The 13,879-nt window shown below is 41.8% G+C and overlaps 1 protein-coding gene across 1 annotated transcript; it reads left to right on the top strand.

Annotated features, from left to right (window-relative positions):
- Positions 1-11,725: 11,725 nt before the first annotated feature.
- cysltr3 (cysteinyl leukotriene receptor 3) lies at positions 11,726-13,674 on the top strand (the record flags this gene model as incomplete). Its single annotated transcript, XM_080846078.1, has 2 exons — positions 11,726-11,736; positions 12,551-13,674. Exons 1-2 carry the CDS (start codon positions 11,730-11,732, stop codon positions 13,672-13,674), a joined length of 1,131 nt encoding a protein of 376 aa, XP_080702204.1. The 5' UTR covers positions 11,726-11,729.
- Between the last annotated feature and the right edge of the window lie 205 nt (positions 13,675-13,879).

The following is a 13,879-nucleotide window of genomic DNA, read 5'->3' on the forward strand; positions in this document are numbered from 1 at the left end:
GTGAACTGCATAGCTTTGTGGGTAATTGAGTTCTTATAAATTGTTGCGTCGTTGCATTAATAGGATATTTCAAAAACATTGTCCCAAAGTTACCACTTCAAATAGTAAAAAAAAATAGTTCTCTATTTTAACTTTAAGGCCTAATCTTGAAACTCGTCCCTTTCGCCCAAATGCCATGCCTCGAAACAATTCTGTTCTCTAACTAAACAAAACCTTTACCTCTTGCAAGCTATTTTTGTTTCCCCCTCTCTATCTTAATATTTCAACAACTTTTTTCGTATGGGTCGTATTTTTGTGAAAAAAGTGGTTTAATGATTTAAAAACAATAAACATTAAGTCAATGTAGGCCTATAATAAAACTACTATCCTTGGCTTCAATCCAGACCTTCACATTAGTTTAGTTTTTGGTCTGATATCCCTCTTCTCAGATTGTGCTCATGATTGGGCCTATTTTAAAGGACCAATGTGGAATATATTTACTGTTCTAAATCATTAATGACCATGATATGTCATCAGAGATTAAGGAAATATGCTAGTTTGAAATACTGGCTTCTCTGACAACAATGCTACAGCCATGTTCTCCATTTCAATATATGTCCCAGAGGCTGGTTTTCACACTGGCTGCCTTGCTTGTGTGTTGCGCCTGCGATACCTGTTGGTTTTCATTTCGGCACCCATGTTCAATTCGATTTAATTACAGTGCATGAAATGCCCTGTATTGTTATTCCTAGGCTTCTTCTTCTTCTTCTTCTTCTTCTTCTTCTTCTTCTTCTTCTTCTTATTACAGTGCATGAAATGCCCTGTATTGTTATTCCTAGGCTTCTTCTTCTTCTTATTCTTGTTACCTTTTTCTGCGATTAATTCAGCCCGAACCGCTTAACGTAGAAACTTCATTCAAACTTTGTCGCGTAGGTCTTGTAAAGGACACTTATGCTATGTATTTTTCACTTTTCTAAACTTTATACTTTTTAAGATATTAAAGAAAAACGAATATACATTTCTCCCATTGACTTACATTGGGCCATTATGACATCATAATAGGGTCTTTAAACAGGCTTGCACCTGTGCTTTACTGACACCTGTGCCAAATCAAAGGAACCTCTTCTCTCTCTGTCCCTCTCAATTTAACTGTAACTAGGAACATTAAGACACCATCCATTCTCTATTTTTTTTCTCTCCATCTCTCCATCTTTCTCTCTCAGTCAACTTTCTCTCACACTCAATCTCTCTTCTTCACTCCAATTTTATCTCTTTTTTTCAATATTTTCACTCTCTCTTTATCTCTTCATCCAGAGCCACTCGTGTTCACTCTTCTTTCCTTCTTCCACTCTTCTTTCCTTTCTTATTTTCTTCTTCCATTTTTCTTTCCTTCTTCCACTCTTCTTGCCTTTCTTTTTTCCTTCATCCACTCTTCTTTCCTTCTTCCACTTTTCTTTCCTTTCTTCACTCTTCTTTCCTTCTTACACTCTTCTTTCCTTTATTCTTTCCTTCTTTCACTCTTCTTTCTTTTCTTATTTCCTTCTTCCACTCTTCTTTCCTTCCTTCACTCTTCTTTCCTTTCTTCTTTCATTATTTCACTCTTCTTTCTTTTCTTCTTTACTTCTTCCACTCTTCTTTCCTTTCTTCACTCTTCTTTCTTTTCTTCTTTCCTTCTTTCACTCTTCTTTCCTTTCTTCTTTCATTATTTCACTCTTCTTTCTTTTCTTCTTTACTTCTTCCACTCTTCTTTCCTTTCTCCACTCTTCTTTCTTTTCTTCTTTCCTTCTTTCACTCTTCTTTCCTTTCTTATTTCCTTCTTCCACTCTTCTCTCCTTTCTTCACTCTTCTTTCCTTTTGTCTTTCCTTCTTCCACTCTTCTTTCCTTTCTTCTTTCCTTCTTTCACTCTTCTTTCTTTTCTTCTTCCTTTCTTAACCTTTGCATTTCATGCACTGGTATTTCCTTCAGGAAATGCATTTTCTAGTTCTTATTCTTGTTACCTTTTTCTGCGATTAATTCAGCCCGAACCGCTTAACGTAGAAACTTCATTCAAACTTTGTCGCGTAGGTCTTGTAAACGACACTTATGCTATGTATTTTTCACTTTTCTAAACTTTATACTTTTTAAGATATTAAAGAAAAACGAATATAAATGTCTCCCATTGACTTACATTGGGCCATTATGACATCATAATAGGGTCTTTAAACTGGCTTGCACCTGTGCTTTACTGACACCTGTGCCAAATCAAAGGAACCTCTTCTCTCTCTGTCCCTCTCAATTTAACTGTAACTAGGAACATTAAGACACCATCCATTCTCTATTTTTTTTCTCTTCATCTCTCCATCTTTCTCTCTCAGTCAACTTTCTCTCACACTCAATCTCTCTTCTTCACTCCATTTTTATCTCCTTTTTTCAATATTTTCACTCTCTCTTTATCTCTTCATCCAGAGCCACTCTTGTTCACTCTTCTTTCCTTCTTCCACTCTTCTTTCCTTTCTTATTTTCTTCTTCCATCTTTCTTTCCTTCTTCCACTCTTCTTGCCTTTCTTTTTTCCTTCATCCACTCTTCTTTCCTTCTTCCACTTTTCTTTCCTTTCTTCACTCTTCTTTCCTTCTTACACTCTTCTTTCCTTTCTTCTTTCCTTCTTTCACTCTTCTTTCTTTTCTTATTTCCTTCTTCCACTCTTCTTTCCTTCCTTCACTCTTCTTTCCTTTTGTCTTTCCTTCTTCCACTCTTCTTTCTTTTCTTCTTCCTTTCTTAACCTTTGCATTTCATGCACTGGTATTACCTTCAGGAAATGCATTTTCTAGTTCAATTGTATTGTATTGTAAGCTGGAGCATTTTCTATTAAAGTTAATTAAATTAGAAGTTATATCTAAGTTGGGATTTTATAAATTACATTAGGTTCATCTAGGACTTCTCTTGTTAGTTAAGTTATTGGAAATTCATCAATGTAAACGGATGTTGACATGTTATGATTTTGGAGGATCAGGGAAGTGACGTTAGAGTTTGGAAAGTTGAAGACTGAGAAGTGATCCATTAAACTGTTCAAGAGCATCCTTGTCTCCCTCCAGTTCGTCTGTTTAATAAGTGAGGATTTCACCTGAACGAACCCAACACAAAAGGTTACAGTATTTATACTGTATAGCACCAGAACTTCAAAATGTGCCTGCGTGAGACACCCATGTTACCAGGTTAAAGTAGCCTATGCACATTGAGACACCCATGTTACCAGGTTAGAGTTTGCACATTGCCTGCGTGAGACACACATGTTAGCAGGTTAGAGCATTCTATTTTTACGCGTGAGGAAAGCGGTTCTCAGCTAAGACAACTAAAAGATGTTCTAAAAGTCATATTGACATCATACTAAGCAAATTTAACAAACATCACATAAACTGACACCTTTCACTGCAGTTTTGACGTGTGGCTATATGTCACAGCCATGACAGAAATATAAATATAATATCTTTTTACATTTTAGCAATTGCATGTTATGAAAGTTGAAAGGCTACATTAAAGTCACATGACTGATTTCTGTTTACAACTGGTCAACTTAGGTTTTCACTTTTTGGACCCCTCATCAACGATGGATGATACAAAACTGGTGTATTGACGGCCATTATCAGAGGCAAACCCAATGCAGAAAGATAGGGCTGGCAGAAGCAGCGCCGCAGCAGAAATGGAAAGCTTTTAAACTTTTCCAATTCAAACAGTTTCCCCTGAAAATAAAGTCAGTGGTCAAATGTACAGTATGTCCTGGATTTCCACAGAAGTGGCAATTTGTATTTGGGAATGGTCTTACTTGATGTCTATTTCGAGATGGTATATTATAGAATGATCTTCCCTTACCTCGATGTCTAATTCGAGATGGTATATTATGGAATGTTCTTCCTTTACCCTGATGTGAGTCAAATGGTATGTGTAAGGACTGTCTGTATAGCTATTTACAGGAACCTCAGATGGTGAGGAAATGGCTATAGGTACATTAATATTCATTACAGCAGCAATCTGTGTACAATTCTCCTCAACCTGTGATATGGCCTATCCAACACTGTATAATTAGTAGTGATTAGAACACCAATTATGTAGTGATTAGCTGCGCATAGTCTGCAATACCTTTGGGATCTTTCGCATCAATGGGTGGGACTTTTCCCTGTAAATTCTGAAGCTTGTCTGTTTTATGCTTCATATTTTCTTGCAGTCTAGGAAGGGCTTGCTGGCTGTCGGTCTGATTCCACCAAGAAACCCTGTGAACGCTGTGTCCATCTGCTCATGAGATAGTGGGAATATAGCTGTCTCTTATTTTTAGATTTAATATGTAGAACCCATTCATTGTCATTCATGTTTCCAACAACTGACTTTGACTAACCTGTAGGTTGCTTTGCATACATCAGATACAGATACAGATACAACCTCTCTAATGACCCTTTCAGGTAGAGCCTGTTTGTGCGAGCAACCAATGCTGCACAGTGGAATAGTGCATCACAACTACTGTCAGCCAAACCCTCATGCAGGTCCTTTGAGCTATTTAGGGGATGGGGAGTTGCCTCTCTGCCAAGCAAACATTCTGTTGTATCTTAAAGTTTTCTTGGTTTTCCAGATTTGGTCCCGATTGAACAACAGTGACTATGAATAAATAAATAAAAAATTAGGTTAGAGAAGGAGAGATCCGCTCTGATCCGCTCCATCATGTGACTCAGATGGTTGAGGCGAAGTAGTGGGTGGGTCTACCAGGGAACTTTTAAAAGACTTAAGGCGGTTATCGTGCACCTCCCACTAGCGTGACTGGGGGTTCTTGGGGTCTGTAGTTTCATAAGTTACCCCTGAAACGTTGTCTTTGTCCATACACTTCAATATCTTGCAAGGCCCCTTCCATCTAGGAGCTAGTTTGTTGTGATTCTGAGCAGGGTCCAACAAGACCAACTCACCCTTTTTGTGTGGATGAAACAATACCGTTTTGTCATACTGATCTTTCTGACTCACTTTATGCAATAGATCTGTCTGTGGCATCACTAAAGACATGTGACAGACGGGTGCAAAGATCTTGTGCATATGCTGCAGGTGTACTAGGAGTTGATGCTGGCAGTACTGGATTCCAATTCAAAGAGGCATGAACAGGTAGGTGCGGTTCTCTGCCATGAGCAAGGAAAAATGGAGACTATCCAGTTCTAGAGTCCCAATACCACCCCTGCCACCAGTCTGTAACCCTATAATTTGGGTTTCCAACAATCCTTAACATCCAGTTGCGCACCTCAGAGCAATGGCAGCGGCAACGACAGACCAAGGGCCTGAGGCCCTGTCAGCCAGCAATAAACTGTCATCTGAGGTTAAAACTTTATGGTTGAAGTTGAGCAAGTTCAAACAGCAGATTAAGCAACTACACTGGGGTTCTCGAGCCCGACACACACACATTCCCAGGTCTCTTTGCGGCAAGTACAGTTGCTCCGGTTAAAAAGGGGGTAGCATGGATTCATGCTATGAATCCAACCCAATGTTATGTACCATGTAGCACCAGATTGGAGGACTTTCATTCCTTAGTTCAGTAGAAGGGGGAGGAATTTTCTCTGGTTGATGCCACAGGAGCTCAGGTACGAACGAACTCAGACAGAACCGCATGCATCCACATTACCTGTTAACCTCAACAACACAGCACTGAACAGTGAGCAGAGGCAGCAGTTAGAGGATTTGCTCAGACAATACTCTGATGTGTTTAGTTCGCATGACTTTGGGCAAACTAGTTGGGTTCGCCATAGCATTCGCACTGGCGATGCCCCACCCACAAAGCCAAGAGCATACCAAATAAACCTCTGTCCAACGGAGAGCTGAAATAGACTGGCAAGTTCAACAGCTCCTTTCCTAGGATGTGATTGAAGAAAGTTGTAGCCCTTTGTCATGACCCAGCCTGGTCTGCCCCGCCCCCTGCTAGTGTGGACACATGTGTCCAATTTCCGATTTCAGTCCGATTTAAATTGGATATTGGACACATGTGTCTCCCCAGAACTAGATTCATTGTGTCCGACTTGAGTCCGACTGGACTCCGATGTAAACCCCTGGACACACGATTCGATTCCGCTGGTAATTGGACTGGGCGCGCATGTGTCTCTCGTATCTGATTCAAATTGGACAACAACAACTTTTGCACGTGCTTGAGATCGTGCCCACAGACATATAAATGCATCATATATAATGTATATGATATGATAAACGCTGCTAGACGCTCAGTTCTTCTGCTCCCGCTCCTTCACGTTGAAATACTGAAAGCGAAACTGAAACTTTGAAACTGGAACGCAACTGTTTGGGACAGAACGCTAATTCAGTGAACAAATATTTTCATATTACTTTCCACCAGTTGTTAGTCATGTAATCCATTCATATCGATGTGAATCAATCAATACTAATACAACTTTAACTGTGGTGTGTTTTTGTTTCATTTCACAACGTATTTACTGTATAATCAACGGTAGCAGATGTAAATATTCCGCATTTGATTTGAACTGACGCGGCCAAGATCTAGATTGGTCACTGCCATGTGCTTTGAGATAGAGCAGTTAACCCCCCATGGAGACCCCATGGAGAGAATTGGATGGGATCGGAGTGCTGCCATCATGTGCCCGCACTGAGTGCTCTCTCTTTCCACCACTGAGTTGCAAAATCTGCTCAGGTGCCCGCAGGTGTGCCAATTGAGGGCTTGATGAGCTCTACAATAAGAAGGCCTTGGCGCAGTGTGCAAGAGGCTCTCTCTCCTCGACGTGTCTGTTTTGTACATCCATTTGACACCCGCTTGCACTACACTTTTCTATTATACTTTAATAAATGTTCATTTATTGTACAACCTGGCGTGTGGAACTCCTGTTCATGTAACATGCCGTGTATGTAACACCTCTCGCCGGTTGTGTTTGTCAAAAAGAAAGATGCTGCCTACCGGTTTTGAATCGATTTCAGTAAATTGAATGCAGTTACAGTCAAAGACTCCTATCCTTTGCCACGGCCTGCTGATTTCCTTGATAGTTTGTTTGGTGCATGTTGGTTAAGCAGCATAGATTTAGTGAGTGGATTTTGGCAAGTGGAGTTAGATAAACAGGACAAGGAGAAAACTGCGTTGAACATTGGTAGTGCCTTGTATCAGTTTAAAGTCATGCCCATGGGCTTCACGAATGCCCCACATACGTTTCAAAGATAAATGGAGTTGGTCTCACAATCTCCTCTGAACCAAAAACACGCCAACACCCCTTATTACCTTCCCACTGGGTACACCCCTCCGGAACGAATCTCTCGTGACCCAGCAGACTAAGTAATTCAGGGGTCTCAGACTCCTCGCCCATGGGCCAGATCCGGCCCGCCAGCTCCTCAGAATTTTGCGAAAAGTTTGATTGATTTGAATGGGCCACCGTTTACCGCTTTACGTTTACCGCTGCTAGCAATGGGTTTTGCGCTTCTAATTCACATATTTCATATCATTCCGCAAGTAGTCCAGTCGTTTAAGGTAATAGAAACTGAATTGAAGTCAGCAAGTAATGGCTTTTTTGCGCAACAGCTGGAAATTAAAGATCTATCTGTGTGAGGAACAATTTTTTTCTTAGCGGAATTCAGGAAATGGCAACAAAATCATTTCAAATAGTTATTTTAGAGGAATGTCTTGTATCGTTTTGACAAGTAACCGGATAATAAGCGGGATAATGTGTTGTCCGGCGGTCATAATTAAATCTATCTGCGTGTCAAAGGCAAAAGTTTCAGTGCCTATCCTGTGGCTCTGGACGAATGGACTGCCACAAATAATAATGCTTTGCTTGCGATTTTTTTCTGCGGTGTTATCAACCAGTTTGAAGTAACAGAAAAATCACTATGTGTAAAAACAATGCAAGGTCATACCACAGCTTAAGATGTATTTGAGCAAATGTGTAACGCAATGGAGCATGCTTGTCTATCATGGAAGCTCAACAGACAGTACACCCTCAATGATCAGCATATCAGTAAAACTATTAATTTAAGATCTAGGGTTAGATAGAAAGACTATAGATGGAAAGATGAAATTATACACTTGAAATATATTTATTATAAATACATTTATTTTATAAAAGAAAAATGCATTGCGTTTCCTGCTTTGTTTTGTTTGTTTGCAGCCTTGTTACCAACTATACAAAAGTGGTGCAGTACAGCATTTTCTTTGATAATGTGCATGTATGAAGGAAAAATACAGATGTAGTTGTTGATGCAGACATTATACCACTATTACCGCTGTATATGTAAGTCATGGGCCATCAATGAGACAAAGTTATTAAAAAGTGCAACTTTATAATAATAATAATAATAATAATAATTCATTTTATTTTTAAAGCACTTTTCATTCAAAGGAATCTCAGAGTGCCTACATATTAGAAAATAACTATAATAATACAATAAAATTAAAAACAAATTTAAATATTAACATAAGCATAACAGAAAAGATTCAACACAAGGCCAGAAATGCCTTCCTGAATAGAAAAGTCTTAAGTCCAACTTTAACAAACACCTTTATCCAAAGAGCCTCTTGCATTGCCCAGGAATTGAAACTCAGGTCAGCGATGTGTTATTCAACAACACTATTATACCACTGATCACCCATGGTAAATTTGTCAACCCAAAAGTGGTATCTACAGCATTGTAATAAGCAAGCAAACAGATAAAAAAAATCTGGCCCCCCACTGACCAGACTGGACGCTCATGGGCCACTTTGAGTTTGAGAACACTGATGTATTGGGAAGGGGAGGGGAGGAAGGAGATGTTGGAATAATCGATGGATAAAGTTGAAGATACATGCAAGGAAGAAATAAGGAAATGGATAGGAGGATAGAGGATCGTAAAGTCAAAGAAGGCTGACATAAAAAGATGACAAAGGAGTGAGAATCGATGGACAGAGTAATTGAAATAAGAAAGGAAGGAAGACTGAACACGAGTGGCTATGGATAAAGATAGAGTGAAGAGATAAAAGATTGAAAGAAGGAGAGAAAATGGATTGAAGCAGATAAAGGGAGTGTGAGAAAGAGAAGACTGAGAGGGATGATAGAGAGAATAACAAGTAGAGTATGGAAGGTGTCTCTTAATGTGTCCCCCTCTAGTTCTCCACTCCCCCATCTCTGTACCACTTTCATGCTTCCAACTCCCCTCTGCCGCCGAGTTATCAGATGCCATCCGGAAATCCAAATCATCCACCTGCCAACTCGACCCGCTGCCATCCTCCCTGGTTATAGCCTCCCTCCCCTCTCTACTGCCCCTGATAACTGCCATTATCCATTCTTCCATGACCTCTGGTTCAGTCCCATCTTCTCTTAAATCTGCTGCAGTGACACCGACGCTGAAAAAACCTGGTTCAGACCCCAACAACTTCAATAACCTTCGTCCCATCTCCAAACTGCCATTTCTCTCAAAAATACTGGAAAAGGTAGTGGCATCACAGGTCCATGCCCATCTCTCCAACAATAACCTCTATGAACAATTCCAATCCGGTTTTCGCCCCCGCCACAGCACAGAAACGGCCCTCATCAAAATCACTAATGACCTCCTGATGGCAGCTGACTCAGGACTATTATCCATCCTCATCCTCCTCGACCTGAGCGCGGCGTTTGACACCATATCCCACTCCACCCTCCTTGACAGACTAGCCTCCATTGGCATAACTCACACACCCCTAGACTGGTTCCGCTCATATTTCTCTGGACGTACTCAGTTCATCCAGTTAAAATCATTCTCATCCCACCCATCCCCCCTCTCCACTGGTGTTCCCCAGGGCTCTGTCCTTGGCCCTATCCTATTCATCATATACCTCCTCCCACTTGGACTGATTTTCCGTAAATACAATATTAATTTCCACTGTTATGCGGATGACCCAGCTCTACGTTTCCACCAAACCCACTTCCACCTTCCCACCCTCCTCCCTCTGTGCCTGTTTACAGGAAATCAAATCCTGGTTTTCTTCCAATTTCCTAAAGCTTTTTCAGTGAAAAAACTGAGGCAGTCCTCATTGGCTCCAAACACACCCTCACCAAACACCCCAGTTTCACCCTCACCATAGATAACTCCTCGGTTACCCCCTCTCCTCAGGTTAAAAGCCTGGGTGTCGTCCTCGACAGCACCCTATCATTCCATACCCACATCAACAACACCATCCGATCTGCCTACTTTCACATCCGCAATATCAACCGCCTCCGCCCCTCACTCACTCCCAACACCGCTGCAATCCTGGTTCACTCCCTTGTCACTTCCCGCCTGGACTACTGCAATTCCCTTCTCTTTGGTCTCCCACACAAACTCCTCCATAAACTTCAACTTGTACAAAATGCTGCTGCCCGTATCGTCACTAGGACGCCATCCATCAGTCACATCACCCCCGTTCTACATCAACTCCACTGGCTTCCCATTAAACACAGCATTAACTACAAAATCCTCCTCTACACATTTAAGGCAATCCATAACCTTGCCCCTCCATACCTCTCTGCCCTCCTTCACATCAATGTCCCTACCCGGTCTCTCAGGTCTGCCTCCTCCATCACCCTGACCGTCCCCCAAGCCCATTTGTCCAACATGGGATCCAGAGCCTTCAGCCACTCTGCCCCTCATCTCTGGAACTCCCTCCCCCCTGACATCAGGAACATTGACCCTAACTCAATCGCTCTTTTTAAAACTCACATCAAAACACACCTGTTTAGGCAAGCCTATAACCTGTAAAGGTCCTGCCAACTGAAGTTGTTGCTGTTGCTGTATTATGTATTATTCAATGTTTAATTCACTGTTGTAAGGCGACCTTGGGTTTCTTGAAAGGCGCCCTATAAATAAAATGTATTATTATTATTATTAATATTACTAGTTATACAGTTGAACAGAGAGGGACAGAGAGAAGAGGAGCCTTGGCACAGGCGTCAGTGAAGCACAGATGCAAGCCAGTTAATTACCCTATTATGATATCACAATGGCCCTGTAAGTCTATCAGAAATTGTATTTTACTTTATTATCTTAAAAAGTATAAAGTTTACAAAAACGAAAAATACATAGCTGAAGTGTCCTTTACATACAGTCTACTTTCTCTCACACATTCTCATTCTCTCGTTCAGTCTTATCTTTCCATTTATTCTCCTTCTTTCATTATTTTCCCTCTTCACTCTCTCTTTATCTACCTAATTATCCATGGCCACTCCTGTTTACTCTTCTATCCTTTCAATTCCTCTATCAATCAATTCCTACACTTTTTTCTGGCATGGGCTAATTATTAACAGAGGGTTTAAGCACCAAGAGAGAGGGGTTTAATATTTCACTGAGGGCTGTGAAACATTGTTTTAGATTCGAATTTGTATAATGTCTCATAGGATTAATATTGTTCAATCTAGATCCCATTGTTATATAAATAATATTAATAAAAGAAACATTCAGAAATAGTTTTTAACAAACGCAAGTAACTGAGAAATTTACATTCAGTAGAATTTCGCAGGAACATCACAGGCGTGTGCTGACAGATTCCTATTTCCTACATGACACAAGCAACGCTTGAGTTGAGCCAGTGACTGCTCGTGGGTTTGTGACAAGCACTTGGACAGGCTGCGTGTGCAATGACCTAACGCAACTATTCTCTTCTCCCAGCGAAAGGAATCCTAGTTATGGCTGGTTTATACAGAGGAAATAACTACTTATATTTTTTTCCATACAGCAGTAGTAGAGGATTTCCTTAGAGATCAACCAGGCACGGATACCAATCTCCAGTACTAACACTATGTCGCAAAGAACATGACAGGTAATTTGATGAATAAACCCTGCTGAAATAAACTGCTTGCACGTTGTTGTATTGCAAAGTGCAAAAAGGAGTTGTGCGCTTCAATGTTGCGTGTAGCCTATTCCAAAATTATCTGTGTTCAATGTTTAGTGTTGTTATGTTGTTAATGTTCGAATTCAGAATGTATTCGTGCTTCCTTTCAGTGTTAAAGTCAGTATGTTTTTTGTAATGGTGTAGTTTTATTTGTATATAAGTGACTTCTCCACCATTGCCCTACTCGTTTCCAGTTGTGTTTTGTTTTAACGGCAAGGCGGCAAGGAGAGCCATTGAGATGCTCCGGTACTGCACTTAAGGCTTATACGGAAAGACTCCAAATTGAAACATAGGGGTTATAGGCTATGTAGGCCCTATTTCAGAAAAAAATATCAAAATAATTTTACATAGTCTTCGATTGAAATAGTCTATATCTGGATGTATAGACCTATTTCAGCTTGTACTCGATATGCGTTAATGCATGAATAGCTAGACACAAGACCAGTGTTCGTTTCAATTTCCATAAGATTTGCATTGTCAAGTCAATGCGCTCTCTATCAACGTACCTTTTATTATTGACGCGTTGAACAAGTTTTCCGCATTCCTTATGAGGGTTCAACCCTCAAGTTGAACTTCATTCAACTCCATAGAAGCTTTTCATTTCAAATTATTCCACATTGGCTATAGTGCGTGCACAATGTGCCTATGTAATCATGCCACTTACCCTGCTATACAGTACGGTTTCCTGTAACTATAACCTGATCTCTTACTCCTGTGTGTGTTAATGACATTTCCTCCTCAGTCCCTAGGCTAACCACTCACCAATCCCCCTCCTCTTGGTTCAACACATCGTCTGGGTTACCTGAGACTCCGCAGTGGAACCAAACATGTCGCAGCACCAGCGATCAGAACTTCAAGTACTTGGCGTACACAGTGACCTACAGCATTGTGTTCCCAGTTGGCTTCTTGTGTAACTCAGTGGCACTTTTTGTTTTCCTGCGGCTCACCCGCAAACGCTCTGCCAGCACCGTGTTGATGATCAACCTGGCGCTGTCGGACGCGGGCTTCTCGCTCACGCTGCCCTTCCGCCTGGTCTACTACTTTCGCGACTGTCAGTGGGATTTCCCGGACTGGGTGTGCCGCCTGTGTGTCTTTGCCTTTTACCTGAACTTGTATACCAGCGTGCTGTTTCTCACGGGGCTCAGCGTGCTGCGCTACATTGCCATCGTGCATCCACTGCAAAGCCGCTCGCTGGCGACAGTGAAACGGGCTACATGGCTCTGCTTGGTAATCTGGGCTGGTGTTGCGTTGCTCTCATGCCCCTTCCTCATGATGGGGACTTGGGAACGACAGGGCAAAATCCGCTGCTTTGAGCCGCAAGCCCAGTCCTGGAAGCACATCCTGGCGCTGAACTATGTAGCCCTGGTGCTAGGTTTCCTCCTGCCATTTATCATCATCTTATGCTGCTACGGCTCCATTATGCTCACGCTGGCAAGGGGGAAGAAGAGGCCGAGGCGAAGCCGGCAGAACCGCCGCCGCTCTGTCTACCTGATGGCGGTGATCCTCTGCACCTTCCTCCTATGCTTCCTGCCCTACCACCTGTTGCGCTCGCTGCACCTCCATGCCATAGTGCAACGCTGGGGCGACCAGGTCACTGGGTGGCTTATGCGCGTGCTTGTGCTCACACTCTGCCTGGCCGCATCCAACAGCTGCCTCAACCCGCTGCTCTACTACTTTGCCGGGGAAGGGTTCCGCACAGTGGTTCGCACCACGGTTCGAACCACCATCAGCTCTGCCTCTTTCAACTCCCATGGCCAGGGAAGCATGCACTTGAGGAGGCGGTCACAGTACTCACCCCCCACCGCTGAAGGCCTGCCTGTAGTTTGCCCAAGCCCCCAGGACTGTCTGAGTAAAGATGAACAGTGATGATTGGTTAGAGACCACATGGCACTCTTTGGAGTAAGCTTTTTCTGTGATCTTTTTGCTCTTTGCCAGATAGTGGAAGAGCTCTTATGCCAAAGACTGTTAACCATATTCCAGCGACTTTTTATTTGTTCTGTTATTTTATGGCTGTATAACTTAAATTAAAACTTAAAACTTCAATTGTATTCCTCCCAAGTCTTTCTGGAGA

The sequence above is a fragment of the Sprattus sprattus genome (assembly GCF_963457725.1).
Source record: "Sprattus sprattus genome assembly, chromosome: 10".
Taxonomy (NCBI): Eukaryota; Metazoa; Chordata; class Actinopteri; order Clupeiformes; family Clupeidae; genus Sprattus; species Sprattus sprattus.